Source organism: Phacochoerus africanus, chromosome X (assembly GCF_016906955.1).
Source record: "Phacochoerus africanus isolate WHEZ1 chromosome X, ROS_Pafr_v1, whole genome shotgun sequence".
NCBI lineage: Eukaryota > Metazoa > Chordata > Mammalia > Artiodactyla > Suidae > Phacochoerus > Phacochoerus africanus.
Window position 1 is genome coordinate 15740454 of NC_062560.1, and position 18943 is coordinate 15759396.

At 46.8% G+C, this 18943-nt stretch overlaps 1 protein-coding gene across 3 annotated transcripts in view; it reads left to right on the top strand.

Annotated features, from left to right (window-relative positions):
* The first annotated feature begins 551 nt into the window (after window positions 1-551).
* REPS2 (RALBP1 associated Eps domain containing 2) overlaps window positions 552-18943 on the top strand; it is a 247421-nt gene continuing 229029 nt past the window's right edge. For all 3 annotated transcript variants that reach the window (XM_047765004.1, XM_047765005.1, XM_047765006.1), the window contains exon 1: window positions 552-869. In XM_047765004.1, the coding sequence (XP_047620960.1) occupies window positions 636-869 (234 nt within the window). In that variant the 5' untranslated portion in view covers window positions 552-635. The remainder of the gene's footprint in view (window positions 870-18943) is intronic.

The window sequence follows — 18943 nt, forward strand, 5'->3', positions numbered from 1 at the left end:
TCACGTGGGGATCTCTGCCCTCCAGCTTTTCAGGATGGAAGCAGTAATGTCATGGAAAAAGGGAAGCCTGATTTCCCATGCCTCGTCCGTTTCTGGGAAGGGCACGACATATCCTGGGCACTACACTTGCTCCTACGTCCTAGGAAGAAAAGCGCCATTCTCCAGGTGGGTCTGGAGGTCCCCCTTTCAAACCAGGGAGGAAAGCCAAAGAGATCCCTCTCGCACAGAGTGGACGCAGAACGGCGCTGGCTCATGCCCTCTGGGCCGGACTGCACCGGCCTGCGCCGGAGGTGCAGGTGACCCGCCGCGGGGCGGGCGGTGGGCCGAGTTAGTTACCTGGCTTGGCGCAGGCGGGGCGGGGCGGGGCGGGGCGGGGGCGGGGGTGGGGGCGGGGTCGAAGTGCGATCCCAGGCCCCGATTGGGCCGCGCCGCGCCTGTCTCCATGTGCCGCGCGGCGGAGGCACAACATTCAAGTCCGGGGGCGGGGCCGGCGCGCGCCGGGAGGAAGCGGCCGCGCGGCAGCTGCGGGGCGTGGGGGCGGTGGCGGCGGCCTTGGCCGAGGCGGTGGAGGCTGTGGTGAAGGCGGCGGCGCCTCGGCTGGGGACGGTGCTCCGCTGGGCCCTCTTGCAGGCACCATGGAGACGGCGGCGGGCGGGGGCTGCGGCTCCGGACCGCCACTGCTGCTGAGCGAGGGCGAGCAGCAGTGCTACTCCGAGCTCTTCGCGCGCTGCGCCGGCGCCGCTGGCGGGGGCCCCGGGCTCGGGCCCCCTGAGGCCGCCAGAGCCGCCCCCGGCGCGGCCACAGCAGCGGCGGGCCCTGTGGCCGACCTGTTCCGGGCATCGCAGCTGCCTGCCGAGACGCTGCACCAGGTAGGTCCCCGCGCCCCTGCTCCTGTGGGTCTTTGGGGACCATTGGTACGGGGACAGGGGGGCGGGGTGGGGCGACAAGGCTGCCTACAGGCACCCTGCGGCCTCAGCCAGGTCGCAGAGAGGGGCTTCGCAGCCGGGAATGGCGGCGACGCCCTTGTTCCCTGGGGGACACAGCCTCCTCCGCAGCTCAGCTCTGTTGGGTGCGCTCCCCATCTTCCTCTCCTGAGACGGACGGACACTCCTTCCCCTCCTCGGCCGTTTCTGGGGCTCTGCAGCCGCCCAGACCGAAAGTTTGCCTTGTTCTCGAAGTGGTGTTTGTTTTGGCTGGTGTCTGGTTTAACCTCTGCTCGCCGCTCTTGCCCTTGCCTCTGCTGGGTGGGTGGGCGCTCGGGTGCCCCGCAGGAATTGAACTTGAAGGGTGTGTGTGTGCCTGTAGGGCCGGGGGCCCAAGCCTGACTGTTGTTTGACTTATGTACTGTTTGTAATATATACGTATCTACTATGTATATTTGCCCACTAACGTATTTCTGAATATTAGCATTAAACTGGAAAGCCTAATGACACATTGCAGAACCAGGACACAGTGGCTGCGGGAGTACATCTGTCAAGGCAGAGCCAAGCTTCCTATTTAGGGATAGAGGTGGACCCCAGATGTCCATCGTGGAGGACAGTTGTAGTTTCCCCATTACCATTATTTGGACTTGAGATAGAATTGCAAAGTAATGTGTGTGATAGGCACCTCCTTTTGGCTGCTCCACACCTGAAAAAGGAGGAGGAAGGTGATGCGCAGTAGATGCTGGTTTTGTTTTGTGCTTTCCTTGGGGCTTGGAGAAAGACTACTTGATAACCACTGTCTTTTGCTGTTATCTTCATGGTGATAAGATTCTTAGTATCAGGCCCCAAATGTGCAATGAAGCTTTTCTTAAAAGCTGGAGTCAGAAGGAAAGTTAACATCAGTTGTATATTTGGAGTGGGGGGTAGTATTTTATTTAATTGTATATATATTTTTTTTTTCTTTTTCCGCTGCACCCATGGGGAAGTTCCCAGGGCAGGGATTGAATCCAAGCCACAGACCTGCCACAGCTGCGGCAACGCTGGAACCTTAATCCACTGTGCTGGGCCGGGAATCGAACCCCGCAGCCATAGAAACAAGCTGGACCCTTAACCTGCTGCACCACAGTGGGGACTCTGGGGAGTGGTATTTTAAAATACAGTTCCAAAGGAGTACTGGGGTTTCATGGTGGTTCACTTTTGCAAATATCATCATGTTTGTAGATTTTTTCTTTAATCCCTTAAGACCGCATTTATACTGCTGGAGCATGCATATGCCTGTTTGTGAGCATAACTTCAGCCATTCCGTAATCTCTCACCTTCCCGAATTCAAGATTTCTGAAAATATGCCATGTCTCTTAAGAAGTCCTTGCTAAGTAGACAGTTCTGTCTCTGCTCTTGAGCTCAGCCAGGTAGAGGAAAAGTCACTATCTTTTTTTTTTTTTTTTGTCTTTTTGCTATTTCTTGGGCCGCTCCCGCGGCATATGGAGGTTCCCAGGCTAGGGGCGCCAGAGCCACAGCAACACGGGATCTGAGCCGCATCTGCAACCTACACCACAGCTCACGGCAACGCCGGATCATTAACCCACTGAGCAAGGGCAGGGACCGAACCCGCAACCTCATGGTTCCTAGTCGGATTCGTTAACCACTGCGCCACGACGGGAACTCCAAAGTCACTATCTTAAAACACAAACCATGGCTATTACATGAGGGTCTCAGAATACTCCCAAGCATAATAAATTTATTAAATTCTGTTGCTGCTTCTCAACTGAAATGACTGAGACTACACAGCCAGTAAGTGACAGCTGGGCACCTGTTAAGGCTTATTTTGTTGTCAGTAACATATGGAGTGTGATAAGAGATGGTGGGCATGTTAAATCTGAATTATGTTGGTTGACTTGTCTTAGAAGTTAGGGAGAGGCCTTTCCTGGTGTTAGAACCCACACTCCCTTGAGGTGTTTAAGATTTGAAAAAAACAAGGGCCTACTGTCTAGCACAGGGAGCTATGTCCGATCTCTTGGGATAGACCATGATGGAAAAAAAAGTATATATATGTATGACTGAATCACTTTGCTCTACAGCAGAAATTAGCACAGCATTGTAAATCAACTGTAATTAAAAAAACCCCTAAAAAATAAAAAGATTTGAAAAGAACTTGGGAATTCCTTCGTGGCTCAGTGGGTTCAGGATTCAGCGTTGTCACTGCTGTGGCTCTGGTTACTGCTGTGGCAAGGGTTTAATCCCTGGCCCGGGAATTTCTCTGGGCCATTGGCACAGACAAAAAAAAAGGTTTAAAAAGAACTCAAGGCACAGTGCCTTTGTATGAATGAGATTATATTCTTTTTTTTTCTTTCTTTTTTTTTTCTTTGCTTTTTAGGGCTGTACCCAAGGCATATGGAGGTTCTCAGGCTGTGGGTTCAGTCAGAGCTGCTGCTGGCCTACACCACAGCCACAGCAATGCCAGATCCTTAGCCCACTGAGCTAGGCCAGGGATCGAACCTTCGTTCTCATGGATGCTAGTCAGATTCGTTTCCTTTGAGCCACGACGGGAACTCCAGAGATTATATTCCTTTTTTTTTTTTTTGTCTTTTTGCCATTTCTTGGGCCGCTCCTGCGGCATATGGAAGTTCCCAGGCTAGGGGTCAAATCAGAGCTGTAGCCACCGGCCTAAGCCAGAGCCACAGCAACCCAGGATCTGAGCCGCGTCTGCGACCTACACCACAGCTCACGGCAACGCCAGATCCTTAACCCACTGAGCAAGGGCAGGGACCGAACCCGCAACCTCATGGTTCCTAGTCGGATTCGTTAACCACTGCGCCACGACGGGAACTCCGAGATTATATTCTTGATGTCTCGTTGACACCTGCTTGTGAGAGATGCTGGTGAAAGGGGACATCCCTAGAATATTGCTTGTAGGAAATCTCTCAGAGCTTAAAGCTCCCTTATTCAGCCCAGCAAAACAAAGTACATCTTTCCCGGTTGACCTAACACAGTGCAGTAATCCAGTATTCTTTGTACAGGTGAAAATGAACTTCAAGGCATCCTGGACAGAGAAATGTAATCAGAAGAGGTTCAAAAGAAAGAAGAGGTTCAAACAAAACCAGCAGCCACCTAATTTTTACCATCTACCTTGGTGGTGTGTGGTGTGGTGTGTCTGGGTGTGTGTACACGCATGCATACTCCATTTATCTTGATTTGCACTACTCCATGCTTGTATTAACCTTTCTTTAAAACAGATGTAGATGTTTTTAGCCTTTCCTTGTTAAACGGGAAGGCTAAAGTTTAATTAAGTGGCCCAACAGGTATAACTGCCCAAATTATGGAGGCACTAACTAGCCCTGGTAGTTTCTATGGTAACAGTAAGATTTTTTTTTTTTTTTTTTAATAAGCATACAGTTAAGATTACCATAGTGTTCCAGGAAGGGTGAAAAATCTTACCTAAAGTAAATGTTCTTTAAAAAGGCTTAATTTTGTCTCCTCCTTGGAATAAAATAAGCTACTACATCTGTTAATTTGTTGTGGAAGTGAGCTATCTTAGGGTTTTTTTTCCCCCAGTTGAAATTATATATATATATATATATATATATATATATATATATATATATATATTTATTTTTTTAATCTTTTTGCCATTTCTTAGGCCGCTCCCATGGCATATGGAGATTCCCAGGCTAGGGGTCGAATTGGAGCTGTAGCCACCGGCTGTGCCAGAGCCACATGAGATCTGAGCCGCGTCTGCGACCTACACCACAGCTCACGGCAACATCGGGTCCTTAACCCACTGAGCAAGGCCAGGGATCAAACCCACAACCTTATGGTTCCTAGTTGGATTCGTTAACCAGTGAGCCACAACGGTAACTCCTATAGATATATTTTTATATAGATATATTTTTATGGCTGCACCAGTGACATATGGAAGTTCCTGGGCCAGGGATTGAATCTGAGCCCCAGCTGTTGTGACCTGTGCTGCGGGGGCAGCAACTCCGGATCCTTTAATCCACTGTGCTGGGCCAGGGGTCGAACGCATGCCGACACAGAGACAAGGCAGATTATTAACCCACTGTGCCACAGTGGAAACTCTACTTTTTTTCTTTTTCTTTTTAGGGTCACACCGAGGCATATGGAAGTTCCCAATCTAGGGTTGAATTAGAGCCACAGCTGCTGGCCTACACCACAGCCACAGCAACACCAGAGCTGAGTTGCCTCCCTGACCTACACTGCAGCTTGTAGCAATGTCGGATACTTACCCCACTTAGTGAGGCCAGAGATCGAACCTGCATCCTCCTGGATCCTAGTCTGGTTCCTAACCCATTGAGCTACAATGGGAACTCCATTTTTTTTTTGTCTTTTTGCCTTTTCTTGGGCCGCTCCCACGGCATATGGAGGTTCCCAGGCCAGGGGTTGAATCGCAGCTATAGCCACTGGCCTACACCAGAGCCACAGCAGCGCAGGATCCGAGCCGCATCTGCAACCTACACCACAGCTCATGGCAACGCCGGATCGTTAACCCACTGAGCAAGGGCAGGGATCGAACCTGCAACCTCATGGTTCCCAGTCAGATTCGTTAACCACTGTGCCACCACGGGAACTCCCATTTTTTTTTTTTTTTTAAGTAGACTTTTATCTCTCTCTCTCTCTTTCTTTTTTTGTGATTAAGCCTGTAGAATGTGGAAGTTCCTGGGCCAGGGGTTGAAATTTAGCCGCTGCAGTGACAGCGCTGAATCCTTAACCTGCTTTGCCACAGGAGAACTCCCTAAAAGACTTTTCTCTTTTCAGAGCAGTTTTAGGTTCACCGCAAAATTGAGGGGAATGTATGGAGAGTTCCCATGTATATCCTGGACCCACGTGTACCCAGCCTCCTCCGTTATCAACACTCCCACCAGCCCAGTGTGGTACAGTTTTTACAGTTGTTGACCTGCGTTGGCATATCGTAATCACCTAGAGACCGTAGTTTACACTATGGTTCATTCTTGATGATGTATTTTTTTTGGGTTTGGACACATGTTTCCATCATTGTGGTATCTTACAGAGTAGTTTCACTGCCTTAAAAGTACTTATTCATCCCTTGCTCTTACTCCCAACCCCTGGCAATCACTGATTTTTTTGTCTCCAGAGTTTTGCCTTTTTAAGGATGTGATATAGTTGGAATCACAGTATGTGGTCTTTTCAGATGGGCTTCTTTCATTTAGCGATATGCACTTAAGATGCCTCCTTTTTTTTTTTTCATAGCTTGAGGCTTTCCTTCTTGTTAGTGCTGAATGATATTCCATTGTCTGGGTTTACCATAGTTTATCCATTCATGATCTGGAGGACATCTTGTTTGCTTTCAAGTTTTGGCAATTATTGGATAAAGTTGTTGTAAACATTCATGTACACTTAAGTTTTCAACCCCTTTTGGGTAAATATTCATAAGCGCGATTGCTGGATCACATTGGTAGAGGAGTGTGTTTCGTTTTGTTGGAAACTGCCAAACTGTCTTAAAGAAAGAAAGAAAAAGAAAAAAGTAAAACAAAGCTGTAAGAAGTAGGGGATATTTTGGAGTTCCTGTCGTGGCTCAGTGGTTAACAAATCTGACCAGCATCCATGAGGACACACGTTCCATCCCTGGCCTTGCTCAGTGGGTTAAGGATCCTGCGTTGCCGTGAGCTGTGGTGTAGTTCGCAGATGAAGCTCAGATCCCACATTGCTGTGGCTCTGGCGTAGGCTGGCAGCTACAGCTCTGATTGGACCCCTAGCCTGGGAACCTCCATATCCCATGGGTGTGGCCCTAAAAAGACAAGAAAAAAAAAAAAAACCCAGTAGGGGATATTTTAAAAACTCCTACATGTGGCCTCATCTTTGGGGAGAAGTCATATTTAAAGGTTTTCTTGGAGTTCTCCTTTGAAACAGCAGGTGAAAGGCTTTGACGTTGTCACTGTAGTGGCTTGGGTGCTGCTGTGATGCTGGTTTGCTCTCTGGTTCACAAACTTCCACATGCCTTGGGTCTGGCCAAAAAAAAAATAAATAAATAAAGGTTTTCTTGTAATTCTTTGAAGCAACTGTTGAATTATTAAAAAAAAAAAAACCAAAAAACTATAGGTAAAAGACAAAATTCTTGTTAACTTTTTCCAGTTGCTGGTTTATTGGCCAGAACATTTTTCTTTTTACAGCTGCATCCGTGGCGTGGCGTATGGAAGTTCCCTGGCTGGGGTTGAATTGGAGCTACAGCTGAGGCCTATACCACAGCCACAGCAACACCAGATCCCAGCTGCATCTGCGACCTACTGCAGCATTGCCAGATCCTCAATCCACTAAGCAAGACCAGGGATTGAACAGGCATCCTCACGGACACTATATTGGGTTCTTAACCTGCTGAGCCACAATAGGAACTCCAGAATTTTTTTAAAATGCAAATTAAACAGTTTTCTATTTTTATATCGTTATATCCTATCCCTTTGTAGCATATGCTTTAGGGAGATAGAGGCCTGCATGCTAAAACAGTAATCTGGAATATGTGCTGTTTGAGATAGTGTTTGTTTTTTTTTTTTTCCTTTTGTAAAAGAGCATGAATGCCAGCACATATGAAGTTCCAGAGCCAAACCATTGTCTGGTTAGGAGGAGGACTTTTGAGGAGTTCTTTTGTGGTGCAGTGGGTTAAGGATCTGGTGTTGTCACTGCAAAGCAGCTTGGGTCGCTGCATTGGCAGGAGCTTGATTCCTGGCCTGGGAACTTTCACATGCCTTTGGTGGGGCCAAATAAACTAAAAAAGTCAAAAGGAGGACATTTATGGAGTTCCTGGTGGACTAGCAGGTTAAGGATCTGGCATTCTAGCATTGTAACTGCTGTGGTGTGAGTTCTATCCCTGGCTGGGAAACTTTCACATGCCAAGGGTACAGCCCCCCACCCCCCCAAAAAAAGAGGATATTTGTATGATAGTCATTTGTTAACTCTGTTATAAAAAAAATTTCAGGAGTTCCCTTCGTGGCTCAGCGGTTAACAAACCCAACTAGGATCCATGAGGATGCGGGTTCGATCCCTGGCCTCGCTTAGTGGGTTAAGGATCCCGCATTGCTGTGGCTGTGGTGTAGGCTGACAGCTGTAGCTCCAATTCGACCTCTAGCCTGGGAACCTCCGTACGCTGCAGGTGCGGCCCTAAAAAGCAAAAAAAAAAAAAAAAAAAAACAACCAAAAAACCAAAAAAACAAAACTCAGATGTGCCAAATTAGAGAATTACCCAACAAATAACTAAATAACTGTACCTGCTACTGAGCATAAGCAGAAAGAGCTCAATTAGTTCCAAAGTTTCCTGTGATCCCTTCTCTGGCCCTTTGCCCTTCCCTCCTCACCCCAGGGGTTACTACTGTCCTGAATTTGATGCGCTTGACTTGAAAATTTTTTGTACTTTTACTATTTGTGTATGTATATATATGTGTGTGAGTGTGTGTGCATACATATATACACACACGTGACTAAAGTGATAAATTGGTTTGCATGGCTTTTCAGCGGAGCGTGAGGCGTACGGCACCGTGTGAGCTTCTGCAACTTGCCTTTCCTCTCCGTGTTTGGGTTTTGAGGTTCATCCTTGTTGACGCCCGTAGCTCCAGCTCATTTCCGTTTCCTTTGAAAACAGTCTTCACTACCTGTTCTTACAGTGACTCCTTAGTTTATGGCGCTGCAGAGACCTTGATGGGGACGGAAAGTAGGCGGCATTTTTCTTTATTTATATAGAACGTCACTTGACTGGGGGACTGTTGTCAACACATAGGACCATTACAGATGCCTTTATAGACAGCGAAAAGCACACTGATGTTTTTTCGTTTTTGTTTTTTTTTGGCTTTTGTCTTTTTGTTGTTGTTGTTGTTGCTATTTCTTGGGCCGCTCCCGCGGCATATGGAGGTTCCCAGGCTAGGGGTCGAATCAGAGCTGTAGCCGCCGGCCTACGCCAGAGCCACAGCAACGCCAGATCCGAGCCGCGTCTGCGACCTACACCACAGCTCACGGCAACGCCGGATCGTTAACCCACTGAGCAAGGGCAGGGACCGAACCCACAACCTCATGGTTCCTAGTCAGATTCGTTCACCACTGCGCCACGACGGGAACTCCACACTGATGTTCTTAAGAGTGTGGGAGGACCTTACTTGATTAGGCTTTCATAGGCTGGCTTTTTTCTCATTTTTTAAAATGATTTTTATTTTTGTCCGTTATAGCTGGTTTGCATTTTCTCATTTTTTTAAAAATGGGAAATCTCAAGCCAACAAATAGACTAATATATTAAACTCCTCCGCACTTGCCACCCCTGCTTAGTAACCATCGCTACAGGGTCCGTTCCATTCCGTCTGCATTCCTAGCTTTGTTCCCTGTTCCCTTTATTATCCTGCAGCAAGTCTTGGACATCATATAATTCAAAGGGTTTATCTTTAAGAGAGGAACCTGGGGGTAGTGGGAGGAAACGGCTACATGCAGGGTATTAATACTGGTGATTTATGGTTAAATGGCAAGAGTGGGTGATGGTTCTGTATCATTGAGCCATGGTTTGAGTACTGAATTAAAATAAATCAGTTTGTGGAGTTCCTGTTGTGGCTCAGTAGGTTGTGAACCCGACTAGTATCCGTGATGTTGCGGGTTCGATCCCTCGCCCCGCTCAGTGGGTTAAGGATCTGGCGTTGCCGGGAGCTGTGGTGTAGGTCACAGATGTGGCTCGGATCCTGGGTTGCTGTGGCTGTGGTGTAGGTCGGTGCCTACAGCTCCAGTTCGACCCCAAGCCTGGGAACTTCTGTATGCCTCGGGTGAGGCCCTGAAAAGCCAAAAAAAAAAAAAAATCAGTTGGGGAATCCAATAGGAAGCTTGACAAAGTAACAAAGTGAAGACTAGAAATAAAAGGTGGATTTGAACATTGTCCTAGTTTCACAATTATAATGGGGACTGCCCTACTTTAAGCGTAAAGAAAATTGGTTTTGAGGAAATCTGGAGTTATTTTGCTAATTAGTGGTAACTTTCCTTTCTAGGTTTTTTTTTGAACTTTGTCTCTGTTTTGTAAGGGCAAGTGTCTAGTATTTTGTATTTATGTCATTCTGTTCTTCAGTACATGTCTAATGGTGGGCAGCTAACTGTCTTAGTCCCTTCGGGCTGCTGTAACAAAACATCACAGATTGAGTGCCTTATAGACAGCAGACATTCATTGCTAACAGTTTTGGAGGCTGGGAGTCCAAGGTCAAGGCGCTGGCATGGTCGCCTTCTGGTAAGGGTGCCCTTCTAGGTTCACAGCCAGTACCTTCTCGCTGTGTCCTCACATGGTAGAAAAGGCTAGAGAGCTCTCTGGAGCCTCTTTTTTTTTTTTTTTTTGGTCTTTTCTAGGGCCGCACCCGCGGCATATGGTGGTTCCCAGGCTAGGGGTCCAATTGGAGCTGTAGTCACCAGCCGACACCACAGCCAAAGTGACACGGGATCCGAGCTGCGTCTGTGACCTACACCCCAGCTCACGGCAACACCGGATCCTTAACCCACTGAGCAAGGCCAGGGATCGAACCCGCAACCTCATGGTTCCTAGTCGGATTCGTTCACCACTGAACCACAACGGGAACTCCTTTTTTTAAATTATTGTTATTACTATTATTATTATTATTACTTTTGTCATGGAGCCTCTTTTGTACGGTGCTCATCTCACTCAGGAGGGCTCCATCTGAGGGCCTCAGCACTTCCCAGAGGCCCTACCTCCTCTCTCTCTTTCTGTTGTCCATGCCAGTGGCATGCCGAAGTTCCTAGGCCAGAGCTCAAACCTGAGCCACGGCAGTGACAATGCCCAATGGAATCTTAACCGCTCAGCCACCCAGAGAAATCCGGCTCCACCTTCTTATAGTGTCACCTTGGGCATTAGGATTTCAACATTTGATTTTGAGGGGGACACACCTATTCAGACCACAGCAGCAACTAACCAGCCTGGGTCGCTCAGGACTGAGTTGTTCCCTATGGGATGGGACTTTGGTTTTCAAACCAAGACAGTCGCAGGCAAACTGGGATGGTGCATGAGTGAGCTGGTGCTCTGTAATGAATTTCCAGAAATACAGATTGCAGCTTAGTACAATACATATTGTTACTCATTGTTTCTGTGGCTTAACTGGGTCCTCTGCTCATGGTTTCCAAGGCTGAAATCAAGGCGTTGGTTAGGTGGCATTCCTTTTTACCTCTTGGGGACCTCTTCCAAGCTCACGTCGTTGTTGGTAATTTTCAGTCCCTTGTGATTTTAGGACCAGAGCCCTCAGCTCGTCGAGGCCACCTGCAGTTCCCTGTCACGTGGCCCTCTCCAAAGGTGGTCCAGAACAGGGCTGTTTGCCAGGCGATTCTCTTTCTCCAGTCAGCTGAGATGAGCGGCGTCCCATCACCTTTGCTGTATTCTGTTTTTTAGAAAATTAATTAATTTTCATCTGACTCAATGAAATTACTACGTTTATAGTTGTAGCATGGTCATCGCAACCCAGTTTTATAGCATTTCCATCCCAAACCCCCAGCGCATCCCCCCACCCCCCTGCCATATTCTGTTGATTTGAAGAAAGTAACAGGTGCTGCCTGCACTCAAGGCGGGAGGATTATACCAAAGCAGAGACCAGGAAGTGAGAATCATGGGGAGGGGTCACTTGGGTTCTTTCCACCATATTTGCCTTCCAGAGTTTTTTGAAGTAGAAAATTATTCTAGTTAGCTTTGAGGGGTCAGAATAGATTAATTTTTGCTCAGCCACCCATTTCAAATGGGTTTATCTTTTTAGAAAACATTTTCATGCATAATTCATTTTCTTATGCCCCATAGGACTGGCAAATAAATACCTTCTTAGGTATTATTTTAGTCTTTGGGCAATTTGTTTTTCCTCCTTTTTTTTTTTGTCTTTTCAGGGCCGCACTTGTAGCATATGAAGGTTCCCAGGCTAGGGGTCTAATCGGAGCTATAGCTGCTGGCCTATACCAGAGCCACAGCAATGCCAGATCCGAGCCACATCTGTGACCTACACCACAGCTCACGGCAACGCCGGACCCTTGACCCGCTGAGCAAGGCCAGGGATCAAACCCATAACCTCATGGTTCCTAGTTGGATTCGTTTCTGCTTCGTCACGATGGGGAACTCCTGTTTTTCCTCTTAACTAGTAGGAGGCAAGGAAAAGAAATGGAAAAGCAGATGTGAATACTATAAAGCAGGCCTTTTTAACCTGGGTCCAGCTTCTATGATGCATTGTAGGCAACAAACCACAGTAGTATTAGCAGTTACTGTGACTTGATCACTTGTGGAAGTTTTTTTTTTGTTTTGTTTTTTTGGCTGCACCTGTGGCATGCAGACGTTCCTGGGGCAGGGATGGAACCCTTGCTACAGCAGTGACCTGAGCTGTGGCAGCGACAACACAGGATCCTTAACCTGCTGAGCTAGAATTTTTAAAATCATGTTATAATTGTCGCATGCATTTCAGTGGTAATTTACAGTGGTTTAGACACACTGGCTGATCTTACGACTGCGTTAATAAACACATGTATTTCCACCACAAACTTGTTTTTTTTTTATATTTTGATAGCTATAGTTCAGTGTATTTTGTTTATAATCCTTTGTATTTTAAGGATTTACTTCTATGCATTTAAAAACTGCACCGAGAGGAGGCAGGCCGTGCCAGGGGGTATAGCACAAACACTTAAGATGCCCTGCTTGGAAGAGCTGCGAGGTGTCTAGAAATTCCAGTTCTTTGTAGCTCACTGTTTCCAAAGTCAGAATGGTAGCAGCACTGCTGGCAAGCCTGGGTCAGGAATGAGCTTCCTTCAGGCTGTTGTGGTCCCTGCCCCCTCTCCCCACTGTCCTGTGACGGGGATGGAAGCCCAGAGTGAATGGATGCTCAGCGGCTTCCTCCAGGACCTTGCCCTCCAGGCCCTGCCACATTCCCTCCCGGCTCTGAACCCTGTCTGCCCTGGACTTTTCTGTCTGCCTTCTCTCAACTCTACTTCACTCCGGAGAGCCCCTCTGGAGCACCTGCCCGCTGGCCGTTGGGCCTGTTTTGCTTACCACTATGTCTCTATTTCCGAGGCTGGCTAGAACCCACTCGTAAGAAAAAGTGATTTTTACAGACTGGAGAAATTCAGCCATCCTCATAGTTTACTTCAGGACCGGGAGAGGCTATTAATATTAGGCTAGTAGTGGAGTTCCCTTGTGGCTCAGCAGGTTAAGGGGTGGGTGTCGTCAGTGCAGGGGCTTGGGTCACTACTCTGGTGTGGGTTTGATCCCTCGCCCAGGAACCTCCACATGCCCTGGGCACGCCCCCCTCCCCCCAGAAAGGCCAAAAAAGGGCAAAACGAACCAACAAACCCCCAGGCAACCTCCACCCCAGATAGGCAGTTAGGAGTAAATGTTTGCTTTGACTTGACTCATTTGTAATGCTGTACCGTGGGTTTACAGAAAAGTAGCTTTGTTCAGCTTCCTGGGGGTAATTAGATGTTTCACCTGTGTTAATTTCCCAACTGATTGAAGTAAATCCCATAAATGCTGGCAATTAAGAATTGTCTTTGTGTTTTTTTTTTTTTTTTTTAAATTGGGCTTTCTTAAATGTGTAATGTTTGCCTCTCATACCTTCAAAAGAACATATTTAGGCCAGGGATCTCTTTCTTTCTCCCTTAGTTCAGGGTCAGCCTTGTGAAAAACAGATGATTATGCATGAACAGCTTTTTGCCCCTGGAGATGTTTACTGTGCTTGCCTTTTGAGGTGTTCTTTTTTTTTTTTTTTGGCTGCACCCATGGCATGTGGAAGTTCCCAGGCCAGGGATTGACCCCACGCTCCAGCAGCAACCTGAGCCACTTCAGTGGCAATGCCAGATCGTTGAGGCACTGGGAACTCTAGGTTTGGATCATTTTTGAGGTGCTTCTGTGGTATGGTGAAGCCGAACATGGCACAGCCTAGGGTCAAGGCTGGTCACACTCTGAGGCCAAGGATGCCATCAGAAATTGGGGTCATCAGGGACCCCCAGGACTGGCATGCCTAGAGGGTTTCACTGAACACTGAGGCGTGGAGAGGCGAGCAGCAGGCCGCCTTTGTCCTCTGTAGTTGGAAGAGGCCCGGGGAGGGAATGTTGTCGCTGGGCTGTGGGGGGGCTTCCCCTGCAGGAACAGTGGTCTGGGAGAGCAGTGTCATTGCCAGCACTGTGGCCAGGGCGGAGCTGGCGGGCCGAGGGACAGAAAGCCACCTCTGTCTCCTGCCTGGAGTGCGTCTCCTTGTCTGCACCCAGCCGGAGGCCAGAGGCAAGAGAGCCTGGGTGTCGAAGCTTCCACAGGCCGGCCTTCAGGGCTGAGTGGAGGAGGAGGAGGAGCTGCTTGTGGCTCTGGGGGAGAGATGGACAAGCCAGCACAAGCTGCCAGCTAGGCTGGGACCCAGCACCCTGGATCCTAGAGAGGCTGGTGTGGGGAGTGAGGGAGTCCGTTTGTGCCAGATGGAGCCTGGTGTCCTGACCTCTAGGAGGGCTGAGAGGGCTGAACCCGAGCAACTCTTGCCTCTGAGCATCTTCCCGTGTCTCCGGGGAAGCCGTGAGGACTGTTGTCTGTTTGCATCTGGATATGGGTGATGTGTGCTTTTTCAGCAGAGTGAGGCATTTCCATGAGCTGCAGTGCTTATTCTTGGTCAGGGCACTGGGAAACACACAGCCAGCCCTCCTGGGGGTTCTGCTCGGCCAGCCGCATGTGGTGGGGAAGGTCACCCCAGGGCTGGGGGTGGATTGGCTCAGGGCGGTAGAAAGTGTATCCTACTGTTTTAGGGGCCTCGCCTTCTGGTAGTTTGGCTTTTTTTTCTTTCCCTAAAGGGTAGGATTCCTGTAGGGATTCTTGCTCATCCTCACATAGCCCTACGTGTGTGTCCACCCAGGATTTCTTTGTACATTGCTCAGACTCACTAAGGCCCTGTTGAACAAACCCAGGCTATTAAAAAATGTAGAATCCTTCTCAAATACTGCAAAGTAACCTCAAATGCAGAGGAATAGCTTTGTTCTCTTTCTCAGTCTTTATGGGCTAGCCTATCTTCTGGAAAACTTGTTGCCATGGCAATATGGGATATTATCTATCTCAGTAGTGTACGACATAAAAATAGCCCTTTGTGTTCCAGGGTGATACTGGTGACAGGTGGTTGGGTGAATGTTTAGCAGGGTGCTTTGTCAGCATTCTGCTGTTTAAGGTTGTGAAATAAAAATGAGTATTGATTTGTTTTTTCTCTCAGAATGCAGTTTTATCCGGAAAGGGCAGGTCCTGGTGTTGTGTTTAATTTTTTCTTTTTTTTTTTGTTTCTTAGGGCTGCACTCGGCAGCATATGGATGTTCCCAGGCTAGGGGTTGAATCGAAGCTACAGCTGCTGGTCTACACCACAGCCACAGCAACATGGGATCCAAGCATGTCTGAGGCCTACACCACAGCTCACGGTAACGCTGGATCCTTAACCCATTGAGGAAGGCCAGGGATCGAACCTGCGTCCTTATGGATGCTAGTCAGATTCATTTCCACTGAGCCACAATGGGAACTCCTGGTCTTGTGTGTAATTGTCAGTCATAAGCCTGCCTTTGCAGGTCAGGTAAATAAGAGGGTTGAAGCCGCCTCTCATTGTGGTTAAGGAAACAGCTTCTCTACTCGTGCTGTTGGTGTTCGAGGGTGTGCAGCACAGGATTGAGTGGCGGCCAAATAGTGTAATTCTCTCTTTCTTCAACAAATGGTTCTGCCTAAGTACCTTGTCCTTAGAAACCCCAAAGTAGCAAGTGATCAGGTGGTGAACCAGATGAGCTCTGAACTGTGTATCTCCTCACTCCTTGCAGGTTCTTAAATGGAACAAATTCTTTTTTTTTTTTTTTTTTTTTTTTGGCTGCACCCTGAGCACGTGGAAGTTCCCGGGCCAGGAGTCAAACCCATTATGCAGTTGTAGCCTGTGCCACCTGGGAACTTCTTGGAACAGGTTCTTGATGAAAGTCACTTTCCCCTGCTGGTTTTAGCATGGACCTCATATGTAGCCAAGGAGAGACTCTAGACCCTAAGCTTGATTTTTACTTTGAAAAACCCTTCGGGCGGTTTTTTAGAGCAGTAACACATATTTGTTATCCTCTCACCTTTCTTCTAGAAATTTGCCTTGTATGTAAATAACAGCTTCCTAGGGCTGAAAGAAAGTTTAGTTTTCAGAATTTTAGGTTCTAATGAGGACTACCATGGCTTGGCGTTTTAGGTTTGGAAGTAATCTAATTCTCTTATGCATTGTCCTACCGCAGAACTGGAGGCCTTCCGTTTGTCCTTTCTCTTGACGTCAGTGTGAATATCTTTTTGCTGATGATATCAGAAATAGTCGTTGAGTGGCTTGCTGGGTACCCAGTACTCCTCTTAAACCTTTTTTTTTTTTTTCCCGTATTAAGTCACCTAATTCCCATAAACATTCTGAATGGTTTTGGTCCCTGTTTTCCAGATGAGGCATACTCATGAGCATGCCTTTCTGTGTCTGGTCCGTAAGCCTTGTGTGGTGTAAGACTCGGTCCCTCCTTCTTGTTTCCCAGCATGTGGGAGGGTTTCTGATACAGAAAGCATTCCTCTCCCAGAGGATGGCCACATGCAGCCTGTGGGCCACATCCAGCCGGTTGCCTATTTTTTTGGATGACCTCTGAACTAAGGATGGTTTTTACATTTTTAAAGCATTGGGGAAAAAGAAGAGTATTTCATGATGCATGCAAAGGGTATGAAATTCAAATTGCACCTTCCATGAACAGCTTCCTTGGCCGATAACCACGCTCCGATGTTTACGTATTGTCCATGGCTATATATACATATGCATTAGAGTCGAGGCCTGAGTAGTTGTGACAGAGACTAAATAGCCAATAGGCCCTAAAGTATTTACAGAAGTTTGCCACCTCCTGCTCTCTATTCTTCTACGTCTAGAATGGGAGATTGTATCGAATGATAAGAGCAGATTGGATTTATGTACAGGTTCTTTTTTGGTATGTATTCCACTTTCCCCTCTTCCACTTGTTAATGTTTTTACGAGCTTCGTTTCCTGTGCTGTGGCATATCTCAAATATGCTCGATTTCAGCTCTCTTTCTATACCCACATTGGTTTTTTATCAAAACAAATGCTCATAACCTTTCTCAAATGAGGGGGAGTAATGAATTTTATCATTTTACTAGTTAATGTGTTTCTTTCGCTAGGTCAGTAATTGTAATCCCCCCAGCTCTATTTATTTCCGACTATATTGCTTTCTACTTTGGGGGTTTCAGCCAACATACAAGCATTTGAGACTTTAATAATCCTAACTAAACCACTTGCACTCACTGTGCTGTTTTAATTTGGTAAATCCTCTATAGGATAAAGATTACATTATTCATCCTGTTGGATTTAATATACTCATCATAATCAACTTTCGAACATTCATGCAGTTATTTTAAAAAATATGTTTTCTCTCCTTTGTTTCTTGTTTCTCTACTTTTTATTGTTATTTATTTATTTATTGGCTGTGCTTGCCACATGCACAATTTCCCGGCCCAGGGATTGAACCTGAGCCACAGCAGTAACCAGAGCCTTAGCAGAGACAATGGTGGGTCCTCAACTTGCTGAGCCATAGGGAACTTCTCCCCACTTTTTAAATAACAGCTTTATTGAGTTGTAAGTCACATACCATACACCTTACGCATTTAAAGTGTACAATTCAGTTTTTAGTATATTCACTATTTCCAGAATATTTTTTATTTTTATTTTATTATTTTTTAATTTATATTTCATTTTATTTTGTCTTTTGTCCTCTTCAGGCCGCGCCATCGGCATGTGGAGGTTCCCAGGCTAGGGGTCCAATCGGAGCTGTAGCCACCAGCCTACGCCAGAGCCACAGCAATGCCAGATCCGAGCCGCGTCTGTGACCTACACCACAGCTCCCGGCAATGCCGGATCCTTAACCCACTGAGCAAGGCCAGGGATCGAACCTGCAACATCATGGTTCCTAGTCGGATTTGTTTCCGCTACGCCACGATGGAAACTCCTATTTCCAGAATATTTTTTAAATCGAAGTATAGTTGATATATAATGTTGTATTAGTTTCAGGTGTACAGCAAAATGATTCAGTTTATATACGTGTGTGTGTATGTATACACACACATACAGTTATGTTGCTTCTTTTTCAAAGTCTTTTCCATTATAGGTTATTACGAGATACTGATTATATAGTTCCCCGTGCAATATAGTAGGTCCTTGTTGTTTATCTATTTGATTTATGGTGGTGTGTATCTGCTAATCCCAAACTCCGAATTTATCCCTTCCCACTCCCTTTCCCCTTTGGTAACCATAACTTTGTTTTCTGTGGCTGTGAGTTTCTTTCCGTTTTGTAAATAAGTTTATTTGTATCATTTTTTTTTAAAGATTCCACGCATAAATGATGTCATGTGATACTTGTCTTTCTTTGTCTGACTTAGTATGATGATCTCTAGGTCCATCCTTGTTGCTGCAAATGGCATTATTTCATTCTTGTTTATGGCTGAGTAGTATCCCATTGTATATGTGTATATGTGTATGTCACATTTTCTTTATCCTTTTTTTTTTTTTGCCACACCCTCGGTATGCAGAAGTTCTGGGGTCAGGGATCTCACCTGAGTCACAGCAGCAACCTGAGCCACAGCAGTGACAACCGTGAGATCCTTAACCTGCTGAGCCACCAGGGAATTCCTATCCATTCATTTAAGTTGTTACCATGGCTTGACTATTGTCAGTAGTGCTGCTATGAACATATAGGGGTGCATGTATCTTTTCCAGTTAGAGTTTTCGTCTTTTCTGGATATGTGCCCAGGAGTGGGATTACTGGATCATATGGTAACTCTATTTTTAGTTTTTCGAGGAACCTCTGTCCTGTTCTCCATGGTGGCTACACCAATTTACATTCCCATCAACAGTGTAGGAGGGTTCCCTCTTCTCCACACCCTAGTTCCAGAATATTTTTACCACCCCCAAAAGAAAAACCATGTACCCACTAGCAGTCACCCCCAATTCCACTGTCCCTAGGCAGCCACAGTTCTACTTTCTATCCATATG